At 39.1% G+C, this 22,492-nt stretch overlaps 3 protein-coding genes across 3 annotated transcripts; all 3 read left to right on the forward strand.

Annotated features, from left to right (window-relative positions):
• The first annotated feature begins 469 nt into the window (after positions 1-469).
• Positions 470-1,699, forward strand: LOC142946240 (trypsin-3-like). The gene is made up of 5 exons (XM_076087317.1): positions 470-527; positions 609-756; positions 926-1,061; positions 1,187-1,435; positions 1,541-1,699. The coding sequence occupies exons 1-5, from the start codon at positions 470-472 to the stop codon at positions 1,697-1,699; spliced, it is 750 nt and encodes a 249-aa protein (XP_075943432.1).
• Positions 1,700-9,994: 8,295 nt separating this feature from the next.
• LOC142946250 (duodenase-1-like) lies at positions 9,995-11,223 on the forward strand. The gene is made up of 5 exons (XM_076087342.1): positions 9,995-10,052; positions 10,134-10,278; positions 10,448-10,583; positions 10,711-10,959; positions 11,065-11,223. The coding sequence occupies exons 1-5, from the start codon at positions 9,995-9,997 to the stop codon at positions 11,221-11,223; spliced, it is 747 nt and encodes a 248-aa protein (XP_075943457.1).
• A 4,003-nt stretch (positions 11,224-15,226) lies between these two features.
• LOC142946932 (serine protease 1-like) lies at positions 15,227-21,933 on the forward strand. The gene is made up of 5 exons (XM_076088563.1): positions 15,227-15,284; positions 15,366-15,513; positions 15,677-15,806; positions 15,934-16,182; positions 21,662-21,933. Exons 1-5 carry the CDS (start codon positions 15,227-15,229, stop codon positions 21,821-21,823), a joined length of 747 nt encoding a protein of 248 aa, XP_075944678.1. The 3' UTR covers positions 21,824-21,933.
• Positions 21,934-22,492: the final 559 nt, after the last annotated feature.

The raw sequence follows: 22,492 nt of genomic DNA on the forward strand, positions 1-22,492 counted from the left end.
TGGCCACAGTGACACATTTTGACTTCCAACATACAGAATCCTGGTGTTGCATCTGAGTTATTCACTTATTGAATTCATCTAACAAAAGTCATTTAATGTTGCTGAGCAATTATTCATAAAAAATGAAGAAAGGAGGATTAGAATGAACTCAACCAAGAGGCTGAAAGTGTCCGAAATGTAAAAGTGAATAATGAATGACATAAAAGGTAAAAGAGGAAGAATGTGAACGAATGTGTGAAAGTCATCGCATGCTGATCATAAAGTGCTTCATGTTGTTGAGACATCAGAAAACATAAAAAAACAAGATGATGCAAAGATAAAATATGTTGCAAACTGGAAAACAGACATTGATCAAAGGATGCGTCAAGATAAAACATGAGGATCACGCTAACCAACACAGCAAAGCTGTATAAAAGGGTCTACATGACAGCCCCAAGAAGAGAGACAGGTCAGCTGTCTTGCTGGCATCATGCATCCTCTGCACACATTTCTGCTTTTTCATCTCCTGGCGTATCTCGGACGAAGCGGTAAGATTCTCAAAGTATTATTATCATTTTCCAACCATTTAATGGGACATTAACCTCATTTTGATTTTCTTATCTTTGCAGCAGATGGGAGTGAAATCATAAATGGGGAACGAGCCCCGAAGAACTCGATGCTGTATATGGCCTCGTTGCAGAACGGGAATGGTGATCATAAATGTGGAGGGTTCCTGATCAGTGAGGACTTTGTGCTCACTGCTGCACACTGTGACCTGTGAGTAGCATTTCCTCTTCCAGCAATCTTTAAATCATGTAATTAGAAATTAATTTAAAAAAACATGTCAAGATATATAAACCAACTTTTTAAAAATAAGAAATTATTATTATTGTACATTATAATTTTAGAAAATGTACTGACACCCCCTTTGTTATCTCTCATTCAGTGGCATTACCCATGTTGTTCTTGGCACCCACGACCTCAAGAGTGTTAATGATGACAACAAGATATCCATAAAAGAAAAACACAAACACAAATCTTATGAGAAAGTAACAAAGGGTAATGACATCATGCTCCTCAAAGTAAGTACACAATCAGGTGACATCATACATTTGTTGAGTCATCTTTTTTATTGTTATCAGCTCCATATTCCAGCAATTGTTATGAAATTAGACATTGCATTAGTTGTAACGTTGTGTGTCTCCAGCTGTCTAAGAATGTTTCACTGAACGGACGAGTGCAAACAATTCCTCTTCCGACATCTGAAATGAACACACAAGACGACTGCCAGGTGGCTGGATGGGGAGCTATAAAGACTGGTGGTCCAGCTGTTGATGATCTGAGAGTGGTGGACGTCTCCATCATCAACCTGAAAGTCTGCACGCAGGTGTGGGGAAGTCTTCCTGCCAATGTTATGTGTGCAGGTGGATATGGCACAGACAAAGGATTCTGTCAGGTGGGTTTTCTGTCTGTTAATAGAACATGTCAGCTGGTATATAAATGCTACAAACCTCTAAAATCACAAAATGAATAAGCTGATGAAGACTCTTCCTCCTCACAGGGTGATTCTGGTGGTCCTCTGGTGTGCAACGGGAAGGCTGTTGGTGTTGTGTCTTTCAACATTAATAACATCTGTAAATACCCAAATGTACCCAACGTCTACACCGATGTATCAAAGTACCGTCTCTGGATCGATGACATCCTCAAACGTTACAAGTGAAAATCTTGCAAAGCATACATTCACTGTACTATGGAGGTTTTGCATTCAATCAGTGTGACCGAAATTCAAAATAAAGGTTTATTGCAAATACCGTGTTTGATTTCCTTCTTTAACAATGTCCTCAGAAAACACAAATTGTATTTAAGTGAACAAAAACAACAGTAATATTAATGGTAAAATGTACTTCACTGATCTTATACACAAGACAACTGCATGGCTGCACTGACACAGAAATAATGTGAGGAATTCATTTGTAAAATGTGTTGGTGATGTGGTCACATCCCCCGTGTTCAGTCTGCCCGAGGTCTCAAGCTCATCACATAATAATAAAAAAAATGTCATAAAATGAATAAAATAAAAAGGAGCATCACATACTGTACTGAAGCCCTGCAGTTAGATTTCGTTCCTTCACATGTATTAGTCACATGATGCTTTAAAAAGTTGCGAAATAGCATCGGCCGTAAGATGTGGCAGGAAATTAAAATAGATGGAAATAAAACTGTGACGATCAAACTCTGCTGTATAAAGAGGGCAGACTTGACAGCCACAATACAACAGGTCAATCATCCTGTCGCCATGGTACAAGTTGTTTTTTTATGTTATGGTATGTCTCAGACAAAATGATAAGTTGCACAATGTATTTTCTTCAGGCTGCAAATAGGATATTACCTCATTTGAACATTTCCTACTGATGTTTTTAGTTCTCGGCAGTGAAATCATTCACAGGGGAAAAGCCCCGGAGAAGTCGATGGCCTCGCTGCAGGACAAAAAACAACACGTATTTAGAGGATTTCTCGTCAGTAAAGACTCACTCACTGTGATGTGAGAGGTACATTTCCTCTTCCAGCAGCCACTTCTTTTTCCATTTAATTAAAGATATATCAATTGACTTCTTTCAAAAGAAAGGTATTTTTTTTAAATCCACTACGAACCACTTATTTATAACTTTTTCAAGAATGAGGAAATAGCAATGGTTGTTCTTGGCACTCACAATCTCAAGAAGGTCGAGTGAAATTCATTGTAAACAAGTGCAAACACCCATTTTATGTGAGGAATGACGGATTGTATGACATGAATGAATTGTATTCATTCATACCAGCATTCCCAGGTGACATCTGGCATTTTTATAGTCAAGTTATTTGGTTTTGGTTGGTTTAATACATTTAAAACAGTTAAGTGTTATTTCCTGTGAGATTAAATGTTAAAAAAGGCGGAAAAACAGTATCAAATAAAAATGCAAAAACACAGCACTATCCCAACCAGTGCACATACTGTAACTCTGTTGACAATAACCTTCATTGGTTACTGCTGTCACAGTTTAAAACATGTTTCTTTCTCTCCTGCTGTCAGCTGTCATTTAAGTGTCAGTTTGATGCAACCCTCCTCCACCCCATTCACCTCCGATCCTCATCACAACCAGTCCTCCCAGTAAGCTCATCAGAAGTCATGCTCTACATCTCATCCATACAAATCTTCAACCATTACTCTTCCCCCTCTTCATCATCACCACCACTAGTGTCTAGATTCCATGAGAGGGATGTTCCTATGCAGCTCATGGCATCATTACCCCCTTAAAATATGACGTCACAAAGATTTTTCTTAAGCATTCCTCTAGTCAGTGTTGGACAAGCTACTTAGAACCTGCAGTAAGTTAAGCTACCGGTTACTCGTAAAATAAAGCTTATTTGCTATCGCCGTCATACACAAGTGCTTCTGCCTGCTCCACATACATGTTTGAGTATGGCCGTGGAGTCAGTTATTGATCCTCAGCAGTTTAATGTCAGACCGCAGCACAAAGCTCCGCTGCACTTGAGCTTCATGAATGCTTGGGGAAATGTAGCTGGTGTGGGCACTACCTCAGTACTTGATCAATAAAAGAGCTTAGCTACTGAAAAGCGACGCTACCACCAGGCTACAGAGAAATGTAGTTCAACTTGTAACGCCGCAACTTGTAGCGCCACTACAGCCCAACACTGCCTATTGTGCACTATGTCAATACATTTATTGAATTACAATTACATTCATATAAATTATATGAAGGTTTGAAAACACATGACTTTGACACAGTGCCTCTAAAATCGTACTCAATGTTTCTGTGTCTACACGGTAGGCCCCTTTTAGCTCATAACATCACGTCAAAGCCAGAAAGAAAGAGTCAAGGCAGAATAAACTATGATGACGGTATGAAGAGCACAGAAAGATCAATCTCAACCCGACTGACGTCTACATCAAAACTAAAATGACCACCAATGAGCAAGAACATAAAACAATGCAGTAGCTATCTAGTAAAGTGCAGAGATTTCTCCCGTCCTGTCCAGCACTTCCACAGCCTCAGCACCAGACTCAGTGGCTGTGGGCCTCCGAGGCTCTGAGGTCTTTCATCCCCAAACCAGGAAGATTCTGTTGCTGTTTAATCAGAAATTTAGATTTTAAGCGTTTTCAAAACCCAAATCATGTAGCAGCACCACATAATCAGATATCAGGTAAGTGGTTGTTTTCCTTTTCATATATAGCTCCACTTTATAAACCACCTCCAGGTCTAACTGTGAGACATGTACCCCATGTATTTGGAGCGAGATCACATGCTCACTGTTTTCCTCAAAGTGAGGGAGTGGGCTTGAATGCAGCACAGACCGATGCTGTTAGAAGAGTCATTAGACAGATCAATTTGTGACTTTACGTTAGATTTGCACTGATGGAGAAGCAGCACCCTCTGATGGTGAAAAAGCAGAGCAATTTTAAAAGTCTCGTCACAAACTCTGGCGCTCTCTGCTGGACGTCATGAAGTACTAACAGAGTAACAGTAACAGCTGAGATAATATACACTGAGTGTAATGTTACACTTGATGGTATACAAATGTAGAGTAGATGTGTGAAGACACAACATGATGTAGTAAGACTGCACCCCTCTCCCCATCAAAGTTACACTCTGATGAACCAAATACACTAAGAGTAGAAGTGGTACAAATGTTTATTGTTGTAGTGAGTAAGTTGTTTTTGTGTAGAGTATGTACATGTCATGACTGTGCTTCAATTTGGAACATCAGCTGGCGTATTAATTCATGCAAATGTATAAACTGGCACGATTAAACAGGTATCCACTGTACAGTAGATGGTAAAGCAGCTCATGGAAATAACAGCACGGGACACAGTTACCACTGGCCAGTAGTAAACTGTTATACAGCTAGTCATCATATTAAAGCTTTACAGGGATAAAATGGAAACAAATATTAGATTTAACTCCTTTAGAGGATGGTCTTTATATAATATGATGTACAGGATATTTTGCAGGGCTTTTGTTCTTGAATTGTAATTGATTGTGTTTGATGAGTAGATATCTGTGTGGTTGAGGAAGTCATTCGTGACATATTTAGTTTGAAAATAATTAGTTGGAGATAAATGAGTTTGAACACGGCATCCTAATGGAGCTGCATGAAGTCAGCTCATCTAATTCTAAGATAATTCGGGTTATGCTCCTCGTTTCTGTCCCTGCCAGCCTGCTGTGTTTTGGCTCGTGCAGGCTGAGGGTTGCAGTGATGTGGTCGCTGTCCAAAGCGTTTCCTGTTGCATGGGACCCTTTTAAAATCACCTCAAATCATCTCAACAGCCTTAACCTTAAAGGTCGAACAGAAACAGACCCACAACTACACAGAAAACTAGTTACATGGAGCATGAAGTAGCAGCAACAAGTTAAGACACTGACATTGTGTTAGACAAACCTAACTGCTAGTTTGACACCTCTGAGTAATAACTTGGTACCTGAGCTTGATTTACAACAGTGTCTTATACTTTGACAGAGATATTCTGAGACTAATACAGAACCCTTCATTTATCAGAATATGAGCTTTATGTCAGACATCACTCTGAGGGGGCAGTCGTACTCCGGCACAGTACGAAGCTGTCGTACCTAATGTGAAAACACCCTAAAAGTGCTGAGTCAAGATCAAGCAGTGGTGGTAAGAAGTACTCAAATCGGTTTCTTCAGTAAAAGTATCGTTATCACACTGTAGAAATACAAGTAAATATCCTGCATTTAAAGTTTTACTGAAGTAACGGTACAAAAGTATTAGAATCAGAATATACTTTAAGAACCAGAGTAAAAATACTCATTATGCAGAATGGTCCATTTAAAAAAAATATTGAAGATATTATTACTGGATTATAATTATTGATGCAGTCGAGTGTACATCACTTTAATGTTGCAGCTGGTGAAGGTGGGTACATTTTAATATGCAAAAGCTCTCAGGGTAAGTTTAAATAGTACTACTCTGCTGTTGCTCACCTATCTCTGCTTGCGGTGCAGAGACTCTGTCTGCACATAAAAGGTCGTACTGAATGCAACACAAATCCAACTAGTGTTTATGGTTTGCATAAAGCCTGGAGTATAAACAATGAAATATGTTTCAATGCACTTAAAAACATCTGCTGCTGCCTGTTGAATAATGATACAACTAATGAAGTGTGGTTTCAAAACTGCAACTGTGCACCAACACCAACGCTCAGATCTGCAGCTGGAAACTGTGGTTTCTGTGGATCAAGATTGTAGCAACATTTCAAAGAAACCTTCGGGTTGTTTCAGGTTGGTCAACATTGCGTTTTGCATTTTGCACGTTTATTCCGCGAAGGGTCATTTGAAGGCCACAGATGAGTATTTACCAAAAGTGAGAGGAGAACCAACACGGTCCAAAATAAATATAATGAAGAGAATAAAAGTGTCATAGATGCATCGTGAACATGACTGGTGGTGGAAACTGATTCGTGCTAAACAAGTCCGCTAACAGCAAGTAATTAAAGCTATTGATGTTGGATTGAGTTGCAGTAAAAACACAGTGCAAAGATATTGTGGATCTATTTGCTCTTCTCCGCATGCTTCAGCACTCTGAAACTTCTCATTTGTTCTTGTTAAGCGGGAATAATTACATACAAACGTCTGATTCGTATATTTCGTTGTGCGTACTTCTTCATATATTCCTTATTTTACCTCAGACTTTATAATACACGCCATTCACACACATGTTCCACTGCGGTCAAACCAAACACTAACAGATGAGTCACGATAGCCTATCAGACTTCTAGCTATCAGACTGTGATCTCAAGTCTTTAGAGTCTTGCATACTTGTGATTGTGAGAATATAGACATGCAAACCTGCGGTTTCTGTCACTCATTTAGTTGTTGGTGCAACATCACACTGACAGAAGCCAACAACAGCCCAAAGGTCACAGCTAAAGAGTGGATCCGTAACAAATGATTTAGTTTTTTCACTTCAGGTTTATCAAACTAAAAGGTCACCTAAGCTTAAGTGGCTCAGTGTATACAAAACAGTGAGAGAAGAAAGTTTAAGAATTCTAAGAAATAATGAAATATGCTTAAAGTGCCATAGATACAAAACATGGACGCATAAAGAGAACTGGATTCAGCGAGGCAGGGCCCCGTTCCTTCCTATGAAAGTTACTCAGTGGCGCTTGATGCAAAGAAAGTTTGTCTTCAGAGTATAAAATTACGCAGATCTACCAGCGATCTTCTGCATCCATGGGGTTCATAGAGCAGAAACTAGTGTTTCCTTTAACCCCGCCTCCCAGCCCTCGGTCCAGACTCGTTGTCGGACTCAATCACATGAACGAAGGAAAGGAATCAACTCTGGATTCGGCAATTAATGCATTTACCAACTTTTAGGACATACTGATTTAAATAATGCTAATACAGTGCTCTTACTGGGGAGTTAATTTACCTGCTACAACAGACGTGTCTTTCCAAATGTAAGTCTATAAGAAAAAGTATTTTTAGGCCCAATGGCATCACGTGACAGACGTAGATGTTGTAATTCCAGGATTTGGCCACTGAGCTAAATGTGCTTCAAAGCCTGGCGCTCTTGCTGGAGGCCTCATTCAAAGGGAAAAACTGAAAATATCAAATGACATCAAATGGAGAAGAGAATGAATTGGTTACTAACAGACTGTGTGAAAACTCATCCCATGCTGATCACATCATGTGTGTACGTGCTTCAGGCTGCTGAGGCTGCTGAACCAGACGCTTTATATTTACTGTAAGAGCGGGAATGCTGCATTTCTTTACTGACCGCATGCACTCATCACTATATGACAATTAAAGGTGTTACCGACGCACAGAGGATGTAGCTTAGGAGGTCTTGTCGAAGACCTTAACCACGGGGTCCCTTACTGAGCAAACTGTGATATAAAAGGGTCGACTTGACACCTCAAAGAGAACAGGATGAGTATCACCGGCATGATGCATGCTCTGCACAGGTTTCTGCTTCTTTATCTCCTGATGTATCTTGGACTTTACGGTAAGACTACTACGTCTGGTCTTAAGTCTACATATTAGATGTAATCTTCCTGCCAATGTTATCTGTGCAGGTGGATATGGCACCGACAAAGGATTCTGTCAGGTATGTTTTCTGTCCGTTAATAAAAAAATGTAATGTCAACGTTTTTTAGTCTGAATGGTTTCTCGTCTTCTAGAAACTGAATAAACAAATGAAGCTTCTTCCTCCTCACAGGGTGATTCTGGTGGCCCTCTGGTGTGCAGTGGGAAGGCTGTTGGTGTTGTGTCTTTCAACATGAAAAAAAACTGTGACTACCCAAATGTACCCAACGTCTATACAAATATATCAAAATACCTTCCCTGGATCAAAAAGATTCTCAAGCAACATAATTGTTGAATGTAACAATTCTTTGATTGCATTGCATTGTACTGGCTCCTCTGCTGTAGAACAGCTGTCCACCTCCACATGAGGTCAGCTGACACTGTCGCTGACTTTAAATCTCGTCTTTAAACTCACTTTTACAGAATGGCCTTTCTTAACAACTGACATCCTTTCTTTCTTATCATGAGCTGGCTGATATGTTGTACGGTAATTATTATTTTCAACCTCTTGCAGTTATCTGTTCATGCCGTGTGAATTTACGAACTGTGTGCTTTTTGCTTGAAGAGTGCTTTATAAATAAAACGTATTATTGTGGAGGCATTGCAGTGTTCAAGTTGCCCCGTCACTGTTTGCTCTATATCTGAAATGAAAATAAAATGTCACTTTCAAATGTCAAAGACTGTTTTTTAATTATTGTGGTGAAACAAAAACTATATGTAGGGGATCCTTTACAAAAGATACAAGTTTGCTCTGCAGCCAATCCAACTCACTGCTAGACTAAAAGGCAACTCTTTCCTGGTGTATGTTCTATAGATGATGAAGAGCATTTTCAAATCCAATTTGCAAGACCTCAATGGTAAAACCATACAAATAAGAAATAAACCTTTGTTTCATTCTCAGTACAAGCCTGTTTTGGTTTTAATGACCGTGCTGAATGTATCACCATAGATTTGTCCTCCCTTGGTTTGTGTATGTGTGTGCTCGCCTGCATGTGTTGTAGGTATATTTGTTAACCTGCAGACGGTTAAATTTAGAGTCTTGCATACTTGTGACTGTGAGGATGTCATAACCGTGACTTGTCGCTCAAAACTGAAGCAGGACACTTGTTTCTGTGGTTCATCTGATACCATCATATAAATTCAGAGGAAAATGTTTGAGTAGGCTGTTTAACCAAAACCCCCAACAGCCAAATGATTCAAATACAGATACTAATAAAGATACTAACATCATTACTATCCAGTATCTTAGCATTAATGTCTCCTTTTTCATAAAAGAGATGTACAACAAAGTGCTATTGAGTCATCAAATTCACCCAATTTAAGTCTCATTGTGAACTTGTGAGGTGAAGTGGGTCCACAATGAACAAAACTGAAAGATGCCGCAAATAAATCATGAGCTAAATAAAAGGAAGAGAATCAAGAATGGATTCATAGTGACCCGTATGGCCACAGTGACACATTTTGACTTCCAACATACAGAATCCTGGTGTTGCATCTGAGTTATTAACTTATTGAATTCATCTAACAAAAGTCCTTTAATGTTGCTGAGCAATTATTCATAAAAAATGAAGAAAGGAGGATTAGAATGAACTCAACCAAGAGGCTGAAAGTGTCCTAAATGTAAAAGTGAATAATGAATGACATAAAAGGTAAAAGAGGAAGAATGTGAACGAATGTGTGAAAGTCATCGCATGCTGATCATAAAGTGCTTCATGCTGTTGAGACATAAAAAAACAAGATGATGCAAAAATAACATACGTTGCAAACTGGCAAACAGACATTGATCAAAGGATGCGATTAAAAGTCAAGATAAAACATGAGGATCACGCTAACCAACACAGCAAAGCTGTATAAAAGGGTCTACATGACAGCCCCAAGAAGAGAGACAGGTCAGCTGTCTTGCTGGCATCATGCATCCTCTGCACACATTTCTGCTTTTTCCTCTCCTGGCGTATCTCGGACGAAGCGGTAAGATTCTCAAAGTATTATTATCATTTTCCAACCATTTAATGGGACATTAACCTCATTTTGATTTTCTTATCTTTGCAGCAGATGGGAGTGAAATCATAAATGGGGAACTAGCCCCGGAGAACTCGATGCTGTATATGGCCTCGTTGCAGAACAGCAAAGGTCATTATTGTGGAGGGTTCCTGATCAGTGATGACTTTGTGCTCACTGCTGCACACTGTGACGTGTGAGTAGCATTTCCTTTTCCAGCAATCTTTAAATCATGTAATTAGAAATCAATTGAAAAAAAGATGTCAAGATATATAAACCAACTTTTAAAAAATAAGAAATTATTATTATTGTACATTATAATTTTAGAAAATGTACTGACACCCCCTTTGTTATCTCTCATTCAGTGGCATTACCCATGTTGTTCTTGGCACCCACGATCTCAAGAGTGTTAATGATGACAACAAGATACCCATTAAAGAAAAACACAAACACGAATCTTTTAAGAATGTAGGAAGTGGTAATGACATCATGCTCTTCAAAGTAAGTACATATTTCCAGGTGACATCATACATTTGTTGAGTCATCTTTTTTATTGTTATCAGCTCCATATTCCAGCAATTGTTATGAAATTAGACATTGCATTAGTTGTAACATTGTGTGTCTCCAGCTGTCTAAGAAGGTTTCACTGAACGAACGGGTGCAAACAATTCCTCTTCCCACATCTGATATGAACACACAAGACGACTGCCAGGTGGCTGGATGGGGAGCTATAAAGACTGGTGGTCCAGCTGTTGATGTTCTGAGTGTGGTGGACGTCTCCATCATCAACCTGGAAGTCTGCACGCAGGTGTGGGGAAGTCTTCCTGCCAATGTTATGTGTGCAGGTGGCTATGGCACAGAGAAAGGATTCTGTCGGGTGGGTTTTCTGTCTGTTAATAGAACATGTCAGCTGGTGTATAAATGCTACAAACATCTAAAATCACATAATGAATAAGATAATGAATTCTCTTCCTCCACACAGGGTGATTCTGGTGGTCCTCTGGTGTGCAACGGGAAGGCTGTTGGTGTTGTGTCTTTCAACAGAGCTGGAAACTGTAGCTACTCAGATGTACCCAACGTATACACCGATGTATCAAAGTACCTTCCCTGGATCGATGACATCCTCAAACGTTACAAGTGAAAATCTTGCAAAGCATACATTCACTGTACTATGGAGGTTTTACGTTCAATCAGTGTGACTGAAATTCAAAATAAAAGTTTATTGCAAATACCGTGTTTGATTTCCTTCTTTAACAATGTCCTCAGAAAACACAAAGTGTATTTAAGTGAACAAAAACAACAGTAATATTAATGGTTATGCTGAGCGTGTGAATCAAGTGGAGCATAAACGTGATAGCGAATAACTTCTGTCTGGTCCATGCTAAGTATTTGTACCTCGTACCCTAACCCTTATAAATGACTTATAACTCATCTGTAAAGCATGAATTAAGGGTGCCTTATTAGAAAGTGGTAGCATGTTACCCGTTTAAAATTACTCATTTGGTTTGACCATACCAACAGAATTAAAGCTGCAAAAATGTACTTCACTGATCTTATACACAAGACAACTGCATGGCTGCACTGACACAGAAATAATGTGAGGAATTCATTTGTAAAATGTGTTGGTGATGTGGTCACATCCCCCGTGTTCAGTCTGCCCGAGGTCTCAAGCTCATCACATAATAATAAAAAAATGTAATAAAATGAATAAAATAAAAAAGGAGCATCACATACTGTACTGAAGCCCTGCAGTTAGATTTCGTTCCTTCACATGTATTAGTCACATGACGCTTTAAAAAGTTGCGAAATAGCATCGGCCGTAAGATGTGGCAGGAAATTAAAATAGATGGAAATAAAACTGTGAAGATCAAACTCTGCTGTATAAAGAGGGCAGACTTGACAGCCACAATACAACAGGTCAATCATCCTGTCGCCATGGTACAAGTTGTTTTTTTTATGTTATGGTATGTCTCAGACAAAATGATAAGTTGCACAATGTATTTTCTTCAGGCTGCAAATAGGATATTACCTCATTTGAACATTTCCTACTGATGTTTTTAGTTCTCGGCAGTGAAATCATTCACAGGGGAAAAGCCCCGGAGAAGTCGATGGCCTCGCTGCAGGACAAAAAACAACACGTATTTAGAGGATTTCTCGTCAGTAAAGACTCACTCACTGTAATGTGAGAGGTACATTTCCTCTTCCAGCAGCCACTTCTTTTTCCATTTAATCAAAGATATATAAATTGACTTCTTTCAAAAGAAAGGTATTTTTTTTAAATCCACTACGAACCACTTATTTATAACTTTTTCAAGAATGAGGAAATAGCAATGGTTGTTCTTGGCACTCACAATCTCAAGAAGGTCGAGTGAAATTCATTGTAAACAAGTGCAAACACCCATTTTATGTGAGGAATGACGGATTGTATGACATGAATGAATTGTATTCATTCATACCAGCATTCCCAGGTGACATCTGGCATTTTTTTAGTCAAGTTATTTGGTTTTGGTTGGTTTAATAAATTTAAAACAGTTAAGTGTTATTTCCTGTGAGATTAAATGTTAAAAAAGGCGGAAAAACAGTATCAAATAAAAATGCAAAAACACAGCACTATCCCAACCAGTGCACATACTGTAACTCTGTTGACAATAACCTTCATTGGTTACTGCTGTCACAGTTTAAAACATGTTTCTTTCTCTCCTGCTGTCAGCTGTCATTTAAGTGTCAGGTTGATGCAACCCTCCTCCACCCCATTCACCTCCGATCCTCATCACAACCAGTCCTCCCAGTAAGCTCATCAGAAGTCATGCTCTACATCTCATCCATACAAATCTTCAACCATTGCTCTTCCCCCTCTTCATCATCACCACCACTAGTGTCTAGGTTCCATGAGAGGGATGTTCCTATGCAGCTCATGGCATCATTACCCCCTTAAAAATATGACGTCACAAAGATTTTTCTTAAGCATTCCTCTAGTCAGTGTTGGACAAGCTACTTAGAACCTGCAGTAAGTTAAGCTACCGGTTACTCATAAAATAAAGCTTATTTGCTATCGCCGTCATACACAAGTGCTTCTGCCTGCTCCACATACATGTTTGAGTATGGCCGTGGAGTCAGTTATTGATCCTCAGCAGTTTAATGTCAGACCGCAGCACAAAGCTCCGCTGCACTTGAGCTTCATGAATGCTTGGGGAAATGTAGCTGGTGTGGGCACTACCTCAGTACTTGATCAATAAAAGAGCTTAGCTACTGAAAAGTGACGCTACCACCAGGCTACAGAGAAATGTAGTTAAACTTGTAACGCCGCTACTTGTAGCGCCACTACTGCCCAACACTGCCTATTGTGCACTATGTCAATACATTTATTGAATTACTCTTTTAGCATCTCTTTACATTAAGTCTTTCCTTATTAAAATGGTATTGCTATCGCGGCCACTCACAGCATCTAAACTTTACCGTTCTGATTTTATGCCTCACCAATTATTTCGACAAGCTCAATTGAACAACAGAGTACAACCGATTCAACTTCCAAGTCATCAAATAAAAGTGTTTTGAATTGGGTTTAACAAGTTGTTGATCATTTGCAAGAGGTTTATGTTCCTATCATTATCATAGAAAAGTGTGAGAAGCATAGACTGTATATAAGAAGTGGATGGCTAGAAAATGTGTTGCCGCTGCCCCTGTCGAGAGCAGTAGATTGCTTTGCTTCCATGCGGTAACTGGGTTTCTCCACACTGGGAGAGTACCAACTGTCATCTATGAGTTATACACTAACAATGGATAAGTACTTCATACAACCCCACTTCATAACACCCGATCTATCCATTTAATGTAAAACAATTAATAATGCACGTGATGTACATAATGTAGCACAAATGTAATGTTTACAGTATGTATATCATAGATATGATGTACTGGATGTAGGACTGAAGGAAGACTAGCTTTTACCATTGGCATCAGCTTATGGGGATCCTCTTAAATAAATACATAAATATACTGTCAATGTGATCTTAAAACTCCCATGTATTATTTTAGCAACAACTGTAGCCCATTAATAACATACATGTCACAATATGAGCAACACGTGGAAATGCAAAGCACACAGTCGTAAATGTACTAACATGCACAACAGGGCATGTCCCCTCGTGATAATAAAGTGACCACAAGAGTAGAGTCCTGAATAACCGGGATTCTTTTGGTTCTCAGTCCATGATAACATATTGAGGGTGTGCATGTTGGAGCTAATTTGAATCCACATGAAAAGTGTTAAAAAGTACTCAAAAGCGATTATTCTCGTGCACTGTTTCATAACTGTGACTTGTCACTCAAAACTGAAGCAGGAAACTTGTTTCTGTGGTTCATCTGATACCATCATATAAATTCAGAAGAAAATGTTTGAGCAGGCTGTTTTATCAAAACCCCCAACAGCCAAATGATTCAAATACAGATATTAATAAAGATACTAAAATCATTACTATCCGGTATCTTAGCATTAATGTCTCTTTTTTCATAAAAAAAGATGTACAACAAAGTGCTATTGAGTCATCAAATTCACCCAATTTAAGTCTTATTGTGAACTTGTGAGGTGAAGTGGGTCCACAATGAACAAAACTGAAAGATGCCGCAAATAAATCATGAGCTAAATAAAAGGAAGAGAATCAAGAATGGATTCATAGTGACCCGTATGGCCACAGTGACACATTTTGACTTCCAACATACAGAATCCTGGTGTTGCATCTGAGTTATTCACTTATTGAATTCATCTAACAAAAGTCCTTTAATGTTGCTGAGCAATTATTCATAAAAAATGAAGAAAGGAGGATTAGAATGAACTCAACCAAGAGGCTGAAAGTGTCCTAAATGTAAAAGTGAATAATGAATGACATAAAAGGTAAAAGAGGAAGAATGTGAACGAATGTGTGAAAGTCATCGCATGCTGATCATAAAGTGCTTCATGCTGTTGAGACATAAAAAAACAAGATGATGCAAAGATAACATACGTTGCAAACTGGAAAACAGACATTGATCAAAGGATGCGTCAAGATAAAACATGAGGATCACGCTAACCAACACAGCAAAGCTGTATAAAAGGGTCTACATGACAGCCCCAAGAAGAGAGACAGGTCAGCTGTCTTGCTGGCATCATGCATCCTCTGCACACATTTCTGCTTTTTCATCTCCTGGCGTATCTCGGACGAAGCGGTAAGATTCTCAAAGTATTATTATCATTTTCCAACCATTTAATGGGACATTAACCTCATTTTGATTTTCTTATCTTTGCAGCAGATGGGAGTGAAATCATGAATGGGGAACCAGCCCCGGAGAACTCGATGCTGTATATGGCCTCGGTGCAGGACAGCAAAGGTCATCTTTGTGGAGGGTTCATGATCAGTGAGGACTTTGTGCTCACTGCTGCACACTGTGACGAGTGAGTAGCATTTCCTCTTCCAGCAATCTTTAAATCATGTAATTAGAAATCAATTGAAAAAAAGATGTCAAGATATATAAACCAACTTTAGAAAAATAAGAAATTATTATTATTGTACATTATAATTTTAGAAAATGTACTGACACCCCCTTTGTTATCTCTCATTCAGTGGCATTACCCATGTTGTTCTTGGCACCCACGATCTCAAGAGTGTTAATGATGACAACAAGATATCCATTGAAACACACTTCTTCAAATCTTTAGTAGGAAGTGGTAATGACATCATGCTCCTCAAAGTAAGTACATATTTCCAGGTGACATCATACATTTGTTGAGTCATCTTTTTTATTATTATCAACTCCATATTCCAGCAATTGTTATGAAATTAGACATTGCATTAGTTGTAACGTTGTGTGTCTCCAGCTGTCTAAGAAGGTTTCACTGAACGGACGAGTGCAAACAATTCCTCTTCCCACATCTGTAATGAACAAAAAAGACGACTGCCAGGTTGCTGGATGGGGATATACAAAGACTAATGGTACAGCTGTTGATGTTCTGAGAGTGGTGAACGTCTCCATCATCAACCTGGAAGACTGCAAGGAGCAATGGGGTCCTCTTCCCGACAATGTTATCTGTGCAGGTGGCGATAAAACAGGGAAAGGATTCTGTCAGGTGGGTTTTCTGTCTGTTAATAGAACATGTCAGCTGGTATATAATTGCTACAAACATCTAAAATCACATAATGAATAAGCTAATGAAGACTCTTCCTCCTCACAGGGTGATTCTGGTGGTCCTCTGGTGTGCAACGGGAAGGCTGTTGGTGTTGTGTGGTTCAACAATAATAACATCTGTAAATACCCAGATAAACCCAACGTCTACACCGATGTATCAAAGTACCTTCCCTGGATCGATGGAATCCTCAAACTTTACAAGTGAAACTTTTGCAAAGCATACATTCACTGTACTATGGAGGTTTTGCGTTCAATCAGTGTGACCGAAATTCAAAATAAAGGTTTATTGCAAATACCGTGTTTGATTTCCTTCTTTAATAATGTCCTCAGAAAACACAAATTGTATTTTAGTGAACAAAAACGACAGTAATAATAATGGTTATGTTGAGCGTGTGAATCAAGTGGAGTATAAACGTGATAGCGAATAACTTCTGTCTGGTCCATGCTAAGTATTTGTACCTCGTACCCTAACCCTTATAAATGACTTATAACTCATCTATAAAGCATGAATTAAGGGTGCCTTATTAGAAAGTGGTAGCATGTTACCCGTTTAAAATTACTCATTTGGTTTGACCATACCAACAGAATTAAAGCTGCAAAAATGTACTTCACTGATCTTATACACAAGACAACTGCATGGCTGCACTGACACAGAAATAATGTGAGGAATTCATTTGTAAAATGTGTTGGTGATGTGGTCACATCCCCCGTGTTCAGTCTGCCCGAGGCCTCAAGCTCATCACATAATAATAAAAAAATGTAATAAAATTAATAAAATAAAAAAGGAGCATCACATACTGTACTGAAGCCCTGCAGTTAGATTTCGTTCCTTCACATGTATTAGTCACATGATGCTTTGCAAAGTTGCGAAATAGCATCGGCCGTAAGATGTGGCAGGAAATTAAAATAGATGGAAATAAAACTGTGAAGATCAAACTCTGCTGTATAAAGAGGGCAGACTTGACAGCCACAATACAACAGGTCAATCATCCTGTCGCCATGATACAATTTTTTGCTTTTTATGTTATGGTATGTCTCAGACAAGATGATAAGTTGCACAATGTATTTTCTTCGGCCTGCAAATAGGATATTACCTCATTTGAACATTTCCTACTGATGTTTTTAGTACTCGGCAGTGAAATCATTCACAGGGGAAAAGCCCCGGAGAAGTCGATGGCCTCGCTGTCATCAACATTAAGTCTTTCCTAATTAAAATGGTATTGCTATCACGGCCACTCACAGCATCTAAACTTTACCTTTCTGATTTTATTTCAAACCAGTTATTTCTGGCTCAACTAAACAACAGAGTACAATAGATTCAACTTCCAAGTCATCAAATAGAAGTGTTGTACAGCTGAATAAAGGTTTATGTTTCTATCATTATCATAGAAAAGTGTGAGAAGCATATATAACTTTTATATTAGCATATATATAAAGACTGTATATAAGAAGTGGACGTTGTCACCTTGACATCACCCATTGGTTTGTGGACTGCAGTTTTGTAGGCTTGAGTTTGGCATTTTGGCCATAGATTGCCATCTTGGTTTATGGCCGTCACAATCTTGATTCTTTTTTTGTAGCCAGAAGTGACACAAGAGGGTGGAGCTAAGTACATGCAAGCTCTCAGTAAGGCATTTTAAGTCGACCAAAAAGGCTACAACTAACTTTCATGCCCTAAAAACACACTGTGAAAGAGTTAAAGTTCTAAGAACACGGGGCAACACCCAAACCCAACAACGCCGCGGTAGCAACCTGTCAATCACAAGGTAGCCACGCCCTAAAGCATACACTGCCATCGTCCATTTTATCACTTTGATTAGTTTGGATTCACCAAGGTCACACGGTAACACAAACGAAGTGGTAGACCTGCAACCCCTGTGTTCTGCGAGGTAAAATTATAGTATTTTCAGTGGAGTTTGGTGGCTTTGGTGGACAAATCTGTCCTGGCTCGACACATATGTACATTATATGAAGGTTTGAAAACACATGACTTTGACACAGTGCCTCTAAAATCGTACTCAATGTTTCTGTGTCTACACGGTAGGCCCCCTTTAGCTCATAACATCACGTCAAAGCCAGAAAGAAAGAGTCAAGGCAGAATAAACTATGATGACGGTATGAAGAGCACAGAAAGATCAATCTCAACCCGACTGACGTCTACATCAAAACTAAAATGACCACCAATGAGCAAGAAACTAAAACAATGCAGTAGCTATCTAGTAAAGTGCAGAGATTTCTCCCGTCCTGTCCAGCACTTCCACAGCCTCAGCACCAGACTCAGTGGCTGTGGGCCTCCGAGGCTCTGAGGTCTTTCATCCCCAAACCAGGAAGATTCTGTTGCTGTTTAATCAGAAATTTTGATTTTAAGCGTTTTCAAAACCCAAATCATGTAGCAGCACCACATAATCAGATATCAGGTAAGTGGTTGTTTTCCTTTTCATATATAGCTCCACTTTATAAACCACCTCCAGGTCTAACTGTGAGACATGTACCCCATGTATTTGGAGCGAGATCACATGCTCACTGTTTTCCTCAAAGTGAGGGAGTGGGCTTGAATGCAGCACAGACCGATGCTGTTAGAAGAGTCATTAGACAGATCAATTTGTGACTTTACGTTAGATTTGCACTGATGGAGAAGCAGCACCCTCTGATGGTGAAAAAGAAGAGCAATTTTAAAAGTCTCGTCACAAACTCTGGCGCTCTCTGCTGGACGTCATGAAGTACTAACAGAGTAACAGTAACAGCTGAGATAATATACACTGAGTGTAATGTTACACTTGATGGTATACAAATGTAGAATAGATGTGTGAAGACACAACATGATGTAGTAAGACTGCACCCCTCTCCCCATCAAAGTTACACTGCAATGAACCAAATTCACTGAGAGTAGAAGTGGTACAAATGTTTATTGTGGTAGTGAGTAAGTTGTTTTTGTGTAGAGTATGTACATGTCATGACTGTGCTTCAATTTGGAACATCAGCTGGCGTATTAATTCATGCAAATGTATAAAACTGGCACGATTAAACAGGTATCCACTGTACAGTAGATGGTAAAGCAGCTCATGGAAATTACAGCACGGGACACAGTTACCACTGGCCAGTAGTAAACTGTTATACAGCTAGTCATCATATTAAAGCTTTACAGCGATAAAATGTAAAAATATATTAGATTTAACTCCTTTAGAGGATGGTCTTTATATAATATGATGTACAGGATATTTTGCAGGGCTTTTGTTCTTGAATTGTAATTGATTGTGTTTGATGAGTAGATATCTGTGTGGTTGAGGAACTCATTCGTGACATATTTAGTTTGGAAATAATTAGTTGGAGATAAATCAGTTTGAACACGGCATCCTAATGGAGCTGCATGAAGTCAGCTCATCTAATTCTAAGATAATTCGGGTTATGCTCCTCGTTTCTGTCCCTGCCAGCCTGCTGTGTTTTGGCTCGTGCAGGCTGAGGGTTGCAGTGATGTGGTCGCTGTCCAAAGCGTTTCCTGTTGCATGGGACCCTTTTAAAATCACCTCAAATCATCTCAACAGCCTTAACCTTAAAGGTCGAACAGAAACAGACCCACAACTACACAGAAAACTAGTTACATGGAGCATGAAGTAGCAGCAACAAGTTAAGACACTGACATTGTGTTAGACAAACCTAACTGCTAGTTTGACACCTCTGAGTAATAACTTGGTACCTGAGCTTGATTTACAACAGTGTCTTATACTTTGACAGAGATATTCTGAGACTAATACAGAACCCTTCATTTATCAGAATATGAGCTTTATGTCAGACATCACTCTGAGGGGGCAGTCGTACTCCGGCACAGTACGAAGCTGTCGTACCTAATGTGAAAACACCCTAAAAGTGCTGAGTCAAGATCAAGCAGTGGTGGTAAGAAGTACTCAAATCGGTTTCTTCAGTAAAAGTATCGTTATCACACTGTAGAAATACAAGTAAATATCCTGCATTTAAAGTTTTACTGAAGTAACGGTACAAAAGTATTAGAATCAGAATATACTTTAAGAACCAGAGTAAAAATACTCATTATGCAGAATGGTCCATTTAAAAAAAATATTGAATATATTATTATTGGATTATAATTATTGATGCAGTCGAGTGTACATCACTTTAATGTTGCAGCTGGTGAAGGTGGGTACATTTTAATATACAAAACCTCTCAGGGTAAGTTTAAATAGTACTACTCTGCTGTTGCTCACCTATCTCTGCTTGAGGTGCAGAGACTCTGTCTGCACATAAAAGGTCGTACTGAATGCAACACAAATCCAACTAGTGTTTATGGTTTGCATAAAGCCTGGAGTATAAACAATGAAATATGTTTCAATGCACTTAAAAACATCTGCTGCTGCCTGTTGAATAATGATACAACTAATGAAGTGTGGTTTCAAAACTGCAACTGTGCACCAACACCAACGCTCAGATCTGCAGCTGGAAACTGTGGTTTCTGTGGATCAAGATTGTAGCAACATTTCAAAGAAACCTTCGGGTTGTTTCAGGTTGGTCAACATTGCATTTTGCATTTTGCACGTTTATTCCGTGATTCGGCTATTAATGCATTTACCAACTTTTAGGACATACTGATTTAAATAAGGCTAATACAGTTAATTTACCTGCTACAACAGACGTGTCTTTCCAAATGTAAGTCTATAAGAAAAAGTATTTTTAGGCCCAATGGCATCACGTGACAGACGTAGATGTTGTAATTCCAGGATTTGGCCACTGAGCTAAATGTGCTTCAAAGCCTGGCGCTCTTGCTGGAGGCCTCATTCAAAGGGAAAAACTGAAAATATCAAATGACATCAAATGGAGAAGAGAATAAATTGGTTACTAACAGACTGTGTGAAAACTCATCCCATGCTGATCACATCATGTGTGTACGTGCTTCAGGCTGCTGAGGCTGCTGAACCAGACGCTTTATATTTACTGTAAGAGCGGCAATGCTGCATTTCTTTACTGACCGCATGCACTCATCACTATATGACAATTAAAGGTGTTACCGACGCACAGAGGATGTATCTTAGGAGGTCTTGTCGAAGCAGACCTTAACCACGGGGTCCCTTACTGAGCAAACTGTGCTATAAAAGGGTCGACTTGACACCTCAAAGAGAACAGGATGAGTATCACCGGCATGATGCATCCTCTGCACAGGTCTCTGCTTCTTCATCTCCTGATGTATCTTGGACTTTACGGTAAGACTACTACGTCTGGTCTTAAGTCTACATATTAGAGGTAATCTTCCTGCCAATGTTATCTGTGCAGGTGGATATGGCACCGACAAAGGATTCTGTCAGGTATGTTTTCTGTCCGTTAATAAAAAAATGTAATGTCAACGTTTTTTAGTCTGAATGGTTTCTCGTCTTCTAGAAACTGAATAAACAAATGAAGCTTCTTCCTCCTCACAGGGTGATTCTGGTGGCCCTCTGGTGTGCAGTGGGAAGGCTGTTGGTGTTGTGTCTTTCAACATGAACAACAACTGTGACTACCCAAATGTACCCAACGTCTATACAAATATATCAAAATACCTTCCCTGGATCAAAAAGATTCTCAAGCAACATAATTGTTGAATGTAACAATTCTGTGATTGCATTGCATTGTACTGGCTCCTCTGCTGTAGAACAGCTGTCCACCTCCACATGAGGTCAGCTGACACTGTCGCTGACTTTAAATCTCGTCTTTAAACTCACTTTTACAGAATGGCCTTTCTTAACAACTGACATCCTTTCTTTCTTATCATGAGCTGGCTGATATGTTGTACGGTAATTATTATTTTCAACCTCTTGCAGTTATCTGTTCATGCTGTGTGAATTTACAAACTGTGTGCTTTTTGCTTGAAGAGTGCTTTATAAATAAAACGTATTATTGTGGAGGCATTGCAGTGTTCAAGTTGCCCCGTCACTGTTTGCTCTATATCTGAAATGCAAATAAAATATCACTTTCAAATGTCAAAGACTGTTTTTTAATTATTGTGGTGAAACAAAAACTATATGTAGGGGATCCTTTACAAAAGATATTGACAAAACCTTTTTGGACCAAGTTTGCTCTGCAGCCAATCCAACTCACTGCTAGACTAAAAGGCAACTCTTTCCTGGTGTATGTTCTATAGATGATGAAGAGCATTTTCAAATCCAATTTGCAAGACCTCAATGGTAAAACCATACAAATAAGAAATAAACCTTTGCTTCATTCTCAGTACAAGCCTGTTGTTTTGGTTTTAATGAGCGTGCTGAATGTAT

This window comes from Anarhichas minor, unplaced genomic scaffold (assembly GCF_050575085.1).
Source record: "Anarhichas minor isolate MPS153535 unplaced genomic scaffold, ASM5057508v1 ptg000010l, whole genome shotgun sequence".
NCBI classification, from domain to species: Eukaryota; Metazoa; Chordata; class Actinopteri; order Perciformes; family Anarhichadidae; genus Anarhichas; species Anarhichas minor.

What these genes read in the sequence shown, in the direction of transcription:
- LOC142946240 (XM_076087317.1), top strand. Translation starts at nt 470, where the DNA reads ATGCATCCTCTGCACACATTTCTGCTTTTTCATCTCCTGGCGTATCTC. An exon ending in GGCGTATCTCGGACGAAGCG is followed by an intron (nt 528 to 608) that starts GTAAGATTCTCA and finishes TTATCTTTGCAG; the next exon opens with CAGATGGGAGTGAAATCATA. An exon ending in ATGACATCATGCTCCTCAAA is followed by an intron (nt 1,062 to 1,186) that starts GTAAGTACACAA and finishes GTGTGTCTCCAG; the next exon opens with CTGTCTAAGAATGTTTCACT.
- LOC142946250 (XM_076087342.1), top strand. Translation starts at nt 9,995, where the DNA reads ATGCATCCTCTGCACACATTTCTGCTTTTTCCTCTCCTGGCGTATCTC. An exon ending in ATGACATCATGCTCTTCAAA is followed by an intron (nt 10,584 to 10,710) that starts GTAAGTACATAT and finishes GTGTGTCTCCAG; the next exon opens with CTGTCTAAGAAGGTTTCACT. An exon ending in CAGAGAAAGGATTCTGTCGG is followed by an intron (nt 10,960 to 11,064) that starts GTGGGTTTTCTG and finishes TCCTCCACACAG; the next exon opens with GGTGATTCTGGTGGTCCTCT.
- LOC142946932 (XM_076088563.1), top strand. Translation starts at nt 15,227, where the DNA reads ATGCATCCTCTGCACACATTTCTGCTTTTTCATCTCCTGGCGTATCTC. An exon ending in ATGACATCATGCTCCTCAAA is followed by an intron (nt 15,807 to 15,933) that starts GTAAGTACATAT and finishes GTGTGTCTCCAG; the next exon opens with CTGTCTAAGAAGGTTTCACT. An exon ending in CAGGGAAAGGATTCTGTCAG is followed by an intron (nt 16,183 to 21,661) that starts GTGGGTTTTCTG and finishes TCCTCCTCACAG; the next exon opens with GGTGATTCTGGTGGCCCTCT.